Source organism: Myiozetetes cayanensis, unplaced genomic scaffold (genome assembly GCF_022539395.1).
Source record: "Myiozetetes cayanensis isolate MyiCay16 unplaced genomic scaffold, myiCay2020 scf5-8, whole genome shotgun sequence".
Lineage (NCBI taxonomy): Eukaryota > Metazoa > Chordata > Aves > Passeriformes > Tyrannidae > Myiozetetes > Myiozetetes cayanensis.
In genome coordinates, this window is record NW_026087742.1 from 77,010,730 (window position 1) to 77,025,499 (window position 14,770).

General features: G+C 40.4%; 1 protein-coding gene across 2 annotated transcripts in view; it reads left to right on the plus strand.

Annotated features, from left to right (window-relative positions):
* FARP1 (FERM, ARH/RhoGEF and pleckstrin domain protein 1) overlaps positions 1-14,770 on the plus strand; it is a 200,411-nt gene that overhangs the window by 161,057 nt on the left and 24,584 nt on the right. Inside the window, exons 14-16 of one of the 2 annotated variants that reach the window (XM_050332701.1) lie at positions 7,776-7,966; positions 9,425-9,514; positions 11,623-11,756. In XM_050332701.1, the coding sequence (XP_050188658.1) occupies positions 7,776-7,966; positions 9,425-9,514; positions 11,623-11,756 (415 nt within the window). The remainder of the gene's footprint in view (positions 1-7,775; positions 7,967-9,424; positions 9,515-11,622; positions 11,757-14,770) is intronic. The other variant, XM_050332702.1, reaches the window with a different exon arrangement.

Consider the following 14,770-nt stretch of genomic DNA (forward strand, 5'->3'; position numbering starts at 1 on the left):
CTTCTATATATTTTGGCATATCTCTTTCTTCTCATTTAGGGGATCGATCCTCTTGTCCATATGAATTAAGAGAAACCCTAAATATATGAATCTTCTGAAACAAATTTTAGTAGGCAGGTCTTTCTTTTTTTAGCTGCTGTCAGACACAAGCGGTAGGAAAACAGTCTTTTTGTCAGAAACCCAGCTGCTTGTTGGTGTCTCCTACTTGTTGGTGATGAGTTTGGGTTTTCTGATGGTATGTGGCAGATGCACAGTGTTAACATCACGAGGACCCACAGCTTAGACTGATGTGTAACTTTTCTCAAATGTGGATAGCAGCAGAGTCTGGTTTTAGTCAAGTTACATTAGGAAAAATTTTGCTTGTACTGTCAAATTCTAGGAAAGAAGGAAATTTAAATCCTAGGAAACTGACATTAGAAAAATCTTTTTCCTCTTCTGTTTCAGTAGTTTCTATAGTTGCTGAAATATGCCTAGACAAGGGTGCATATCTTATTTACTTATTTATAAGGAAAATAATTGTGCAACATGGGGATCCTGAGCAAAGGCATCTTCTCTGGTTTTCTCTGTGGTTAGGCTGTGTGATGCCATTGGTATTTTAAAATACAGAATTTCTATTTAAAAATCAAAGGCATCATATAAATAAAAATAAAAAGCCTACTTTGGGTGACAAATAGCAGTTTTTCAGAGTATTTTGTCTTCTAATTCTGTGTTCTACAAAGAGCATGGAGAATAAGCTTGGTTTATGTTGTGTGTTATAAAAGCAGTGAGCACTTTTAAATGTTACGAGATCTGGAAAGCCTGTGTGCATGGCTGAGTTGTGTATTCACAGGCATCCTTTTCACAAGTAGGAGTGTAAATACTGGTGGTGTTACTACAGTAAAAAGGGTAAAGACTTAGGATCATAAGTGTGCGTGACATAATGGTAAATATTTTGCTCTAGAATGGTTAGAGTTTTAAGGTGTCATTCTTGTTGAAGATTTTTTTTGGTAAAGTTTTGGCCCCTGAGAACCATAAAAATTCATGGTTCCTACAGATAAAATCAACTCTAAAGGCAGTAATGATACAACTGTCACTGGAGGCTGAAGGAAGATGAATGCTTTATGACTCAAGAGCTTTCAAACTTGTTAAAATTAGATTAGAATGCTGCAAATCTTGTTTTGAGAAGAAAACAGGTTTTTGTCTTTGATGGTTTTCAGCAGGATCAGAGGTAGTTCTCACTGTTTACTTCAGACAATGTTAGAACTCATGCCTGTTGCTTTTCCATGAGGCACTTAAAAATATTTAATTAGCTGAATCCTTATTTTTTCCCTTTTCTGCTAAGAAACTCACCTGGACTCACTAACAAAAGTTCATAAGCTTGGCAGTATTTCACTTATCCAGCCCTTTCCTGATTTCTGTGTGTGCACATGCATAGATTTTTTTAAATAAATCTCAATAGTCAAAATTAATATTTAAAATTGGCAATGCTGGGGACTTCATTCTCATTTTTGTCATTTGTTGAATACCGTTTAAAGAGAAACATTTTTCGTTTCGTTGTATGCACTGTTTTGTCAGCATGTACCTCTCTGAGAGAAAAAGCCTTTTCAATGTTCTGTCTATCCTCAAAGCATGGTGTATCTTCTGTTCCTTGCATTGTTTGGAGCACTGTCTCAATGTCCTTTTGCTGCAGAAATGCCTATTTTGTATTGGGAGTACCTAATACCTCCTATTACAGTGATCCTGTCTCACAGAGCACTCCTCACATCAGAATTATCGAAAATCGCCACCAGGCTGTGAGTCTCAAGTTGAGAAACCATACCATGTTGAGGAGAAGAGGAGTGGAGGGAAGGGGGGGAAGAAGACCTCCTTTCCAGGGCATTCGGGCTCCATTGAGCACGCCAGATTGCCCTTCATTTCCTAATGAAGGCTTCACCCAGCGATCAAGTGCATCTGCCGTAGCTCATAAGCAGGATCACTGCAGTCTTAGGGAGATTTCTTGTTGAAATGGACAGTATCTGTGGCATAAACTTACATGGGGAATGAAGGTTTCCAATTATATGGTAGCACTGTGTCATGTTGGTTTAAAGAAAAACAAAAGCAAACCAACCCTAACCCTGGGTACAACAGGGAATCCTTCTATATGTTGCTCTATTTCTGTCTGGAAAGATCAAGGCTAGACAAAGGACTGATGCCCAGTGACCTTGCATTCTTCCCAGACTGTAATGTTCACTCTTTGTTCTTAAGATGTGAGTACACCCTGATGTAGGCCAACAGCAGTTACTGTCTGATTTCACACTCACCACTGTCTAATACTGCAGTATACCAATAAAGCATGGACCTTTACCAACTGGAGAGGTTGCTGTCTACTAAACCAACACCAAGCTTGATGAGACTATAAGCATGTCAAGCCATTTAACTGTGTATGCATGGAATTAATTTTTTATTATTATTTTTAGTTTCACCTGTACTGAAGGCTTTTACTCATTCTAACTGGTATTTTGCTGTAAAACTGTCACGGATTTAATTGTTTTGTCCAACTGCTGGCTGATGCTTTGTCCTAAATATGAGGAAATTGGTTCATTGAGAAGGCGCACCATTTCCCCAGATTCCGCTCTCTGCCATGGGCACACATTTTGAAGCTGTGAAATCAAAGTGAACATTTCTCCCTATGAAGTTCCTCTTCAAGCCAAGCAGAGTTAGATTGGGTCTCTTCCTGAGTTGCTTTTAATTCCTGTTTCTTCTCAAATTCTTTGGTACTGCATTAAGGGATGTTTGTACATGAATTCGTGGCTGTGTATAACTACTTTTAGAATTAATGAACTGTATCCAGTTTGGTTCATGTAATAGGGAAGAGAAGCGCAGGTTGATGAACTGGTTCCTCTCAAGCATTTGTGGAATTTAGTGGGATATTGTTCTTGCATTGAGGGAGAACAGAGCAGAATCTCCATCCCGTAACTCTTCAGCAAAATGCCTGTGCCTGGTTCACAGCTGGAGAGAGGGGATGGACACCCTTATTAAACTCTTCTCCAGTCTAAGGTACTTCAGTGATTGGTGAAGTGCATATGAAAACTCTTTTCACTTTATCTGGTGCTATCTGTCCCACTATGTATTGTACTATGCATCTTCCTCTGACCAAAATGTTTAGATACAACTTAGAGCTATGCAACCAGAGTGAAAATGGAAAATTAAGCTGGACTGTGTGGCCACAGCAACAGCAGCTTTGTTAGATACTTTCTTATTATACTTTCTTCATATGCTCAGTAATGCCAAGGACAAAGAGGCAACAAGTTGGGTTCCATCTGCCAGACTGGAGTTTAGAAAGCAGAGTAATTGGGATATTGATGTCACAAGCCTACCCTGACTGCAGGGCAGGCTGTGGAGCAGTCATAAGAGCAAGTAAGCCCTGCAACATTCCAGGTGTTGAGAAAGGTGATTTTCTGGTTCTTAACATGTTTTAATTTATAATAATAATAACCTTGAGAACAGTATAACATTTGACTTGGTGAGCTCTTAAGCTTACCAAGTTTTCCAGCAGAATTTCAGTCACCTTCAATATTGATTGATGTATTCTCTCAGTTTCCATAATTGAACCATGTTCACTTTTCGGTACTCCACAGAGAAGGAGCATTCCCATGAGCATCTTAGCACTGCTGTACTATTCCTCACTGTTAAAAAAGAGTGTGGATGGATGGGAACTGTTTCTTTTGAAGCAGATGCAGAACAGTAAATGGCCTCAGTTTGCTGTTTAACAGCTTCAAGAGAAAACGAAAAAAGGAGGAGTATCTTCAGGATATACTGAGTCCCATTTTTCTCCCTCACAAAGAGGGGAGCTCCCCCATATTATGTTAAAGTCTCTGACCAGTGATTTCTGATGATCTTATGCTGTCTGTGTAATCAACAAAGAAAGAGGCAGCAGGCAGTTCAGGTCACCTATTATGTGAATTGACCTCTGAGAGAGACTTTCTTCATTAGCTGGAAAATACTGATTTTAACATTTTTCCTTGATATGAGCCATGTTTTAAAGCAGTATCACTCAGCCAGCCCAGCACTCCGTAGGCACCAATCTCATCACTGGTCCCTGTGGGTTAACATCTGTGTGTGATAGGAAGCTGGAATAAAGCAGATACAGCTGGTGGCACGGACTACAGCCTATCTCTCTGGCAGGACAGCCACAGTTTGCCAGCACTCCTGTGCCTTCCCCACCACCCAACTGCAGCAACCAACTAATATGTATTTTGACAAAGGTATAGCTATTATTTGATTTTAGGCGCTGGCTTGATTTTGTGCAGCACATTGAACATGTATGTTGGTGTGGAGCAATTTGAGAGACGTGTAAAGCTAGGAAGATAATCTGTAATTTCATATCCTATGGCCATGTAAAATGCCATTGTAATTTCATGGATTTTTTTTTTCAAGCTAGATTCCAATCAAGTTTTACTTCTTCTGTCACCTTCCCTACTGCAGCACTTTAATCCAGTGTCTGGAGAGTAAACTAGCTCAGTTGAACTAAGAACCACTCCAGGTATTTTGGCATTGTTGGGCCAGTCTGGCATACTGTGGTAAAGTGCATTCTCATTACTTGCCTCTGTCGTCAACCAGTGTTTGTTTCTCTTCTTAAACCCAAGCTTAGAAAATAATTGAAGCACATGCTTATTAATTCCTACCCACTCCACCAAGGATAAAATTTTTGTATGTACTTAAGCAATCCTTAGATAAACATCCTTTTGTACTTGTCTCTTGGTTTGTGTGTATACAGCTGACTCCATTATATTTGAAAGATGGCCCAAGTCTGAATCTAAATAAAAATTACTTGGAGTGCTAGCAAAGACAGTTCCAGCTGCAAACCTTTTAGGCCCCCAGTGTGCAGTACCATTTGATATCTGGCAACTGACATACTAATAATTGCCTGCCAGTCAATGAATGCTTTAGAGTAAAATGTGAGGAATTAAGTTACCTTGTAAATAATATTGGTCTTCTCCCTTCTATTTCTGTTTATATTCTGCAGCACGTAGTTGATGAGTAGAGCCTGTAAGAATATACTCTTCTGTGGCAGGAGGTCAGATAAAACAGTTGGTTAATACAGTTTAATTTATTCCTCACCTCTGTGAAAAGATAAAGTCACTGCAGCATTGTCATGACCCATCAGCATGACACATGTCCTGATTGATTGGCAATGGGGAAGGAAAGACCTTCCATTTTCATTTCTTCATGGCTTACAGACTTACAGCAAAACAAATTTGTTTCCCACCTTTACCAGAGCGACATCCAGTGTGTTGATCTTTATGGCGGTGTTGGTTGTAATTAGGCCCCAAAATATACTAACGTAAGAGAATTTTGAGGCCCTTTCTTAATGTAGCTGCTTTCTTATACCTAGCTTTAATTTTCACTTGTTCAGCATACTGGCAGATGGGGCCTAACTGAGCTCTTGCTTGTAGGTGGTGGTGGTTGTATTTGGTCACTGCTCATCCCCACATCGATACCAAAAGGGAGGATGCAGCGTTTCAGCCTGCTGCAAAATGACTTTGAGAATGTCAGTCATGCATTGATATGCAAGTCTTTAATCAATGGGTGTATGCACAATGCTGTGAGCCACTAGGCACATTTTTTTTAATATACTTTCCATAATACTTTTCCCGAGTTATGTCTTCCAGCTCTAGGATAGGAAGTCTTTTTAATTCATTGTCTATTCAATATTTTGTAGTTTGAAATACTTGAGTAGTACTGATAACAGTTCCAGTACATCAGAAGTTAATCTAGGATTATAGATAGGTAGGTAGATAAGTCAATTATCTATGTCTATCTATCACAGATAGGTGCTATTTAACTCCTAGACTAAAATGCCTGTGAACTTCTCACAGAGGTGCAAATCATTTATTTGCTGTCTTATGACAGGCATAGTGCCAGAATTTCTTTGTTCCACGTTTGAAGTGATATCACTTTTCTTATGTCTTTTGTAATGTAGTTAAATACTTTTAACCTTACAACCTTGCTATTAATCTGTTTCACTATTTCTTAATGATGAATTCCATTTCTTTTGAAAATACTGTATATAGTTGTGTGCTAGTGTCAATAAAATTGACATTTGTGTAACAAGCTGTGGCATTTTCTCAAATTTCACTGAACATTGATTTAGTGTGAAACTGTTGGTAAATCCTTTCTTGCTAGCTGTAATAATACAGACTTTTATTTCAGAAAAACACTGCTTTGGCTCTGATTTATAATTGGCTATGTAACTGTCACGATTACGTAAACTGATAACTGTACTGGCTTTTTCCTTCTCTTTTCAAAGGAATGATTTATAAACATGAACTGGTTTGGAACTGGAAAACATTTATGTTCTAGCAATAAATCTTGAGTTCTTCTAGAAAATAAATAGGTTTTACTACTGGCCTAATTATATTTATTTTTTATTATATTATATTTACCAGAGCATCTCAGCTGTGTTTTTTAGCAACAGGAACATTTACCTGTCATAATTTAGGGAGGACACAAACACATGATAGTAAATTGTATTTGACCTTAATTATATACAGCGATGTATGTGTTTTACATTTAACCTTAGATAGCTGTAAGATGTCATAATCAAGAACTTGTCACTTTTTTTTTTTTTTGGTTCAGTTTTAGTGTACGATACCAAAACAGTACAGACTGTAAATGTTCTTCCACATGACAGATCCTTCTTCTAAAACAGGTTTAGATTTTCAGAGGTTTGGAGGAGGAGATAACTGGGAGGACACAGGGCATTTTTGGCAAACTTTGTTTTTGTGCAGCCAGTAATCTGGCTGCCTCCCAGAAGACAAAATGCTCATTTCAATAATATTTAATGTAGTGTATATGAATCCATGGAAGTGTAATTAATTGTCTAATTATTTAATATTTTTAATCCAAAATTAAAACTTTATATCTGTGAAAATATGAAATTGTCATGCTTTGTGCATTAAAAGTATTGCTTTTCTTATGTAAATGTAATGCTAGCATTTCCATCCCAAACAATCAGAAGAGCATGGAAAGACCTACAAGGTATAATATACATACTTGTGTTGTGTGTAGAAATTGGGAAACTAGTAGTTTTCTCCCTTCATGTTAGATCTGACTGGTCTTAGCAGCAACATTGCTGTAGAAAGTTATCGTTTTTCTCTAGACTTCAGCCTAGATTTGTTCTAATTTCTGTCCTGTAGTTCCCTGTGAAGTACTGATTTGAGTCTTTGAAGTTCTACTTAGCTAGAAAAAATGGCACTCCTAGGGTGATTTGCATATTGCTGTATTTATTCTGTTCCACAGAGAGGAATACAGTGGTGAAAATTTTTATATTAAGTTGTTGGTTAGGCTCACAGAATCACAGAATGGCCTGGGTTGGAAGGGACCTTAAAGATCATCTAGTTCCAACCCTCCTGCCATTGGCAGGGACACCTTTCACTAGACCAGGTTTCTCAGAGCTCCACCCAACCTGGTCTTAAACACTGCCAGGGATGGGGAATCCCCGACTTCTCTGGACAACCTGTACTAGTGCCTCACCACCCTCATAGTAAAGACTTGCAGCTTGTGCCTTAACTCCCTCCCTACAGAGACAGTAATTTCAGCCCAGTCCATCAGCTAAAAGACCCTTAAACAGTCCCTTGGTTAATGCAAGTGGATGCAGTTCCTCTGGCTTCAAGGCCATTTGGGCTAGTTTGAGGACCCTGATGGCTATGTCTTGTAGCATAGTTTCACACGCTGCAGCTTAATATTGTAATTCCTTTTGGTACTTTCTTGAGAGAGCCTGTCCTAACTAACTTCTCTTTTATCATTTTTCCTAGCAGGTTCTCTGACTGGCAGCCCTCACCTTTCAGAGCTTTCCATCAATTCCCAAGGAGGACCATCAGTGGCAAATATGACTCTATCTCCAAACCTGAGCCCTGATGCCAAGCAGTCATCTCCCTTGGTCAGCCCTTTGCTGAATGACCCATCATGCATCAGGACTGATGATGAGGAGGAGGTGAAAAAAAAAGTAAGGCATATGAAAACGGCCTTGGCTCTCTTCTCTGTGATATGTTGTAATAAATCTGTGCCATTCCTGTTGGTTGAAACCTTAAGAGCTTGTTTGGACAGAGTTTCCTATAAATCTAGCTTGTTTTTAAGGAGTGGAGTTTGGTAGTTTTTTGTAACAAAACAGTCAACTCCATAGTCTTACTGGATAGAAAATTTCCAGGTGACAGAAAGAAAAGGAGCAGTGTTGAGCCTGTTGTGGGAGTGTCCAACTCAAGCTCTCCAGTCTGTCTCTGCCGGGAGCATCACTGGGAGCATCTGGTTGTAGGAGCAGAAAATGCTCTTTTTGAGCCACAGCCTGCAGAGTTCAGCTGGCAGTGTTTGGCTCAGACTCAGTGTGGCAGCAAAACCATAAGGGAGCATCACATCCATGCTTTCTGAAAATAAAATGTTTGTCTGAGCCAGGGTGTTCTGGGTGGCTGATGGCTTGTCCCTCCTGTGCTGCAGGCCTAGAGGGGGTTGCTTTTGCCCTTCTGTGGCCTTTTTTTTTTCCTGAGCTTGGAGCATCTCAGGAGGAATAAAGTTGGAACTCAGATGGCTTTGCTGGAATTTGTTTAAGGAAGATCTCTTTTCCCACTGTGCATAGTTAGCAAGATGCATGAGAGAAATCTGAGAACAAGAAAAGCCAAGAATCAGTTAATAGACTTAGGATTCTCTGTTTCAGTCCAGGTTATGTCAGTTATTCCAGCTGATCATGGTTTCTATGGGGTTGTTTACTGACCAGGAAATGCCCACACAGTCTTTGCTTACATGTCTTTTCTAGCGTATCCACTGCATCATTTGCCTTCAGGGAGGAAACAGAGAGCAAAAGGATCTATGGATGGGTTTTTTTATTCATTTTTGCTTCTTGAGTAACACAGAGGAAGATTAACTGGGTTCCTTTGGCTCTTCAGAATTAGGAAATTTTAAACCTGTAGCTTACTCTAAAATCCTTACCATCTCCTGCTGTTAGATTGTTCAGCCACACTGGGAAAATCCTGTGGGTTTAAATTTTTCTGAGAGTATTTTTACTGTGGATTTTCATCCCGATGATGAAACTTATAATAATCAGACAACTTTTTGTCATTTAGTCAAATTTTACATGTGATTCAAATAGTCATCTAGCCTTCAAGGGATTTCTTTGTGAACTTCAGAATATGTCCTGCTCCAGGAACAAACTGAAAAGAACATCGGCACCCCAAAGCTGTAGAAATCAGTGTGGCAGAAAAAGAAGTCTCTCAAAAACCCAGAGAAAGTGCTTGTTCTCTTGTGTTTGCAAGGAAGGATTGTTTTCAGGGCTTCAGGGTTTAGGAACATTCAAGCATGAGTCACAGTAACCACAAGCAAGGGTCACTGGTTTGTAACGCTGTTCGTGATTCATTACTTACAGTTTTTTTCTCCATAAAAGCAGAGGAAAACCTAATGTGTTTGCAATTTACAGAGATTCCCAACTGAGAAAGCTTACTTCATTGCTAAAGAAGTAGCCACTACAGAAAGAACATACCTGAAGGACCTTGAAGTCATCACATCGGTATGTTTACTTAGCGTTACTCATGAAACACGTGAAGCTCTAGTCAGCGGTGATATTTCATCTGCTCCATTTAACATCTGAACTGTTCCACGTCTACTTTTATATTCTGTACTGTAGGTATTCTTTGCAGTGCACAGGAGTGCTCCTCCAGGGAGGAAATAACACAAAAGCCAGAAAGTAGAGGTTTGCACTGTGGTTAGTAACATGCACTATGAAACTATATCAGGTTGAGGAACTTGGGACACGGTTCAGTTGTATTTTCTTGCTCTCATGCTTTGTGGTTGTAATTACTAAAAATGCCTGTGGGTTTTCAATGACTTCTCTTAAAACTGAAGTAGCTCCTTAGGGGCACATATAAATGTTTTCTACTGGATTAAATACCCTCCATTTAACATGAAATATTGTGGAGTACCTCTTTGAATAATTCTGATTCTTCAGTAAGTGAAACTGTGTGCAAAAGGAATCATTCATCTGCAGCATCTGATCAGAGTGCAATTGTTAAAACCATCAAGGGCAAATGTGTGCCGTCTTTGCACACACCCCAGTAGTCTTGTTTCACTTCCAAGAATATTGGTGGAATATCTGACCTGAAATAATAACTGTCTGTGAAAGGGCCCTGGATCCAAAACCCCTTGTGGTATGACACTCAGCTCCAGGACTCTCAGTTCTTTAATTGCCCAGTGAGGTGCATTGCCGACTCCTGTGTTGAGTGTTGTGGCAAGGAAGACATGCTGCAGGGGAGAGTGTTGGGACCAGCTGGGAACCGGAGCCACACTTTCTCCTCAGCTTCTTGTACATTCTAGGAGCCCACATGACAGATGCAGCTAATCTGACATCAGCTTAGACACAGCCAATATAGCATGGTTCTTACAGTTAAAAGTAACTGTGGCCCAGCTGCTACTTACCCTGACTTTTTGAGAAGCCAGGCCAATGAGGGAAGAGGCCATGTTCTGTGGGACAGTGGTCATTGCTGCAGTCTCAACAGCAGATATGAGATATGCTGTGTTTCACCCAGTGGCTGCAGAAACAAATTTTTAGCTCTTCAGAGCTAAACCCCATTTTCCACCCTGGTCTTCATTCTTGTGGTAGGCAAATTGGAATTTGCTGGTTAATCAAGAGGGCTAGGCCTGATAATTAGCATGCAGTTGTATCAGCTTTGGCACACAAAGACTGTCTCAGGAGGCCAGAGGGTGTATTGAGCATCATCAGAAAAGGAACAAATGTTGTGCATGAATTTTGAGGCTTGGTAGCTGTGCTTCACCTTTAGCTGTGCTCAGTGTGGAGATAAACCAGGGGAGAGGGAGGCTTGGGAGAGATGTCTCTTTATCCCATGTCTGGCTCAGCTCCAGCTGATGCAGTGTCAAGCAAGACTGCTATAACAGCCTATTATGGTCCAAACAGGCTTCCAGGCACTGCTGGAAGTCAATCATAGATAGCTGGAAACCCTTAGGGCAGTGAGGAGGGAGTAGTGTTACCATGTTGAAGACAATAATCATTGCTACCTTGGCAAGTCATCTAGTCCTACGGCTTTCTTTATTTCACCCATAGGTCTGTTAAGGTGAAATTAGGAGAATATGGAGCAAACCTGAGGAGGAGCCTATTTCAGTCTTTACAATGTTTGGCACTGCCCCTCCTGTTTTCTGATAGTAGTGTCTTTCACTTGTTCCCTTTGCAAAGTGTGTGATGCACACAGCAACATGGGCTTAGTGTAACAACTCCTGTCAAAGGGATTTCAGGCAGAACTCAGGAAAAGAAAATGCGGAGCATATTTTTTGGTTTACTGGGTTGTTTGGAAGTGTTGCAAGTATTGCAGTGCTCTTTCTCTTGCACCTACAGCATTTGCCAATTCAGTTTGTTCTGATCAGTGATGGCAAAGGGGGAGGGAGTTCCTTTTTTCAACTATTCAGGGCCTGACCACTGATAAGAGCTCCAGTTCACCAGTTCACTCCCAGGAGTATCAGGGGTAGTCTGGGTTGTATTCCTGGTGCCAGCTAAACCATTGCTGGGTTAAGTGCTATGTGTATTTGGGTTAGGTGCATAAAGGCAGCAAATGATCATACTTGCTGCATTCCACCCATTGATAATTTTGCTTTTTTTTTTCTTTTTAGTGGTTTCAGAATGCAGTGAGTAAAGAGGATTGCATGCCTGAAACACTGAAAAATCTCATTTTCTCCAACTTCGAACCTTTGCACAAGTTTCACACTGGTTTTCTCAAGGAAATTGAGCAGAGACTTGCTCTGTGGTAAGATTCTTGATTCCTACTTGTCTGTGTTATTTCATGCAGTTTAGCATTTTTGCATTCTCTTCTTACTAACTCTTTGTGATCTACTGTAGTGATTAATTTGTGAAAGTCACAGGTGTTGGTTATTAACAGACTGAGTTTATTGAATCGTGCTTTATTCGTGTTTACTCGACAAACTCTGTTGTTCAGATATCTCAGGTACAGACATATGCAAATGAGACCATAATTCTGGATGAAGCTTTCTCTTGCCAAATATGTGTGTTTCTACCTGGCAGCTCTTCTGAAGAACATGTTGCAAGCAAGGCTTGTCAGAAATAAAGAGGGAGCAGCGAAGGACCAGGTCCCATTTCTGTCAAAATAAATGTAGGCTTATTTCACAGACCAGCTTTTCCAGACCATTCTGCAGCATCACAGCTGTGACACTTGCAGGGTCTAGGTTTACTTTAAAATTGGAAGTTGGAAGAGGATACTGGGCTTAAAAATTATCTATCCTTAACATAATAATGAAAGTGAAACATGGCAATTTTGCAAAAGAGCTATGAAGTGAGTACTTCTTCCCTGGCAGGACTCTTAACTCAGCCAGTTCATTTGACCACTGAAATCTGAGCAGAGACAGCAGCACACAGAAGCCCTCTGCTTGCTCTGATTTGACCTATCTTGACTAGATTGATTTGCTTGGTGTAGGCATTTTTTGGTAATTTATCTTTGGTGCTGAAAGCTGAGCTTTTCCTTCTCAGTTAGAAAAGTGACAATGGAAAATTATTTGAAAGGCAGACCTGATGGGTGCTAATCAGTTTAATGCCTCTTTAACTAAATAATCAAAACAAAAGCAAAACCATCTCAGAGTGTATGAGTTAACTCTTGTGATGTGATAAGTTAAATTACTGAATGCGGGCACAGCACTTTGCAGACTAGTGCTAACCAAACTCCCCCTGCACAGTTCCAGAGTTAGCAGGTATTTTCTGAGAAGAGGGGAATGTGATACTGACTCTCAGAACTGACATCCTCATCCAGGACTCTGGTTGATGCCTGACATATAGTTACTCCTAAGATGTGCTGCGCAGCCACCCTCTCTGTATCTCTTTTTTCATTGGGCTGCTACTGGTGTTAATTGCATTCCACCAAGGATCATTTATTGCAGGTACTGCAAGAAGGCTCTTTCGTATGTTATAAAATACTGATTGTTGCTTCAACCATGGTGTAAAATTAACAGTAGTTGGAGTTAATCTCCAGCTAGTTGCCGTTAAGGGTGTGTGGTGAGAAAAGATAAATGCATACAATTAGTAAGGGGCAAGTTCTGCCCTCTATCAGACCAGTCTAATCTAGTGAGCTTGCTGGGTGCTGATTCCTGGGGCATATGTTGAAATAGATACCCCCTATATCCTTCTAGTTGCTGATGGCACTGCAGGTGGTTGTCAACCTCCTGTTTAGGTGTGATGTTCTTCAAAAATTGGATGATACTGCAATAACAGCCAGCTGTGGAAAGGTGACATTATAGTAAGTGGAGGGAAGGGCCATTTATGTTAAAAGAAGGAAACAATATTTAGTCTCTTAGACTTTCCATGGTTTTACTTTGTTTCTCCTTTTCAGCTAGCTTCTTTTCAAACTGAGCAAGCCTTTATTTTCCAGCTTTTCCTTGGGTCATAAATCTATGGTTTCACAGAGCAGTAAACCTCAGTTTAGAGCCCTAATATCATATTTAAACTGCAGTTACGTTTTGATTTAAAGTGCTGATCTGCTATTAAGTTACTTTGCAATCCAAATTTGTTCAGTAATATTCTGCTGAGGTAACTTTGTCCCAGCTGGGCACCTAATTTTGACTTTGTCAGCTCAGCTATTGCATGTCCTTCCATAGTTAGTGTAATGCCTCTGGGAATTCTATGTCGGCTGTTCTGATTCACCTAACAGAAAACAGTCACGTTCCTGCCACTGGTCTGCATTCAGTTTGCAACAAATAGCAGGGAGGTACCTAATGTAATACCCCTGTTGTAGGCAGTAATTGTTTTTAAAGTTCTGAAATATTTGAATACGTGCCTTAGGAAGGGAGGCAGACTTGCTGACAGGTATTATTTTGGAGGTGTTGATGTTTTTATATAAAGCCACAGATGCTGAGATAAGCCACGAGCAATAAACTCTGTCCTATAGAGATTACTGTTTAATTAAACAGTGAGTGACAAAATTAAACAGCCCCTCAGCACGCAGAAGAAGCTAGTGGCAATGTGGTAGGGAATTTCTTCAGCAGTGTAGTCAAGGTCACTCAGCTCAATGTCCATACTGCCATGATGGTACCTCTGTCTTTGGCCCCAGGTGGTTTTAAGCTGGATGGGCCTCGGCTGTGCTCACCATCACAATGCAGGGCACTGCCCAGCCCCTGCCTCAGCTGCCTAGCTTCTGTTGGGCCTGGCTGAGACAGTGGCACAGCTGCAGGCAGTTGTGGGCAGGATTCAAGCCAACTTATTTAAATCCCACTCTTCTATGTCAGCTCTTACATTTCCGGGCAGGTGGATGGGAGAAGGAAGGTGGAACACTTGTCGTGAGACCTGAGTGTGCTCTGCATTTCTCAGAGGGTGACATATTCTACATCAAAAAAGGCTTTTGAATGAAAGGATTGTGGACTTAAAGCTGCTGGAAACCCCTTGCTACCCACGTGTGTTGTGAGAGCTTGTGTGAGAGAAAGAACCTCCTGAAACCAGTCATCTGTGTTTCCCCAGTGAGTAGGATGCTGGGTTTTAAACTGCAGTTCGGCCTGCTTGCTCTGCAAAAATATTAGTGTGTTTGTCGAAGGATTGTTTCAAAGCTTCATGCTTCATGTTGGAAGCTCTTACAGGAAACCATTCTCTGCTTTTAGTCCTTGAATCCCATTCAACCTGATACTCTGCTAAAGATCTGTGAGGAGAGCAAGGCTGGGGGAATTGTGCTTAACAATTGTTAGACAGCTCTTTGCTCTTAATTTGTTCAAAATCTATAGACATTTAGAATTTGCCTCAAAGAAGCTCAGGTTGTCCACATTGTTA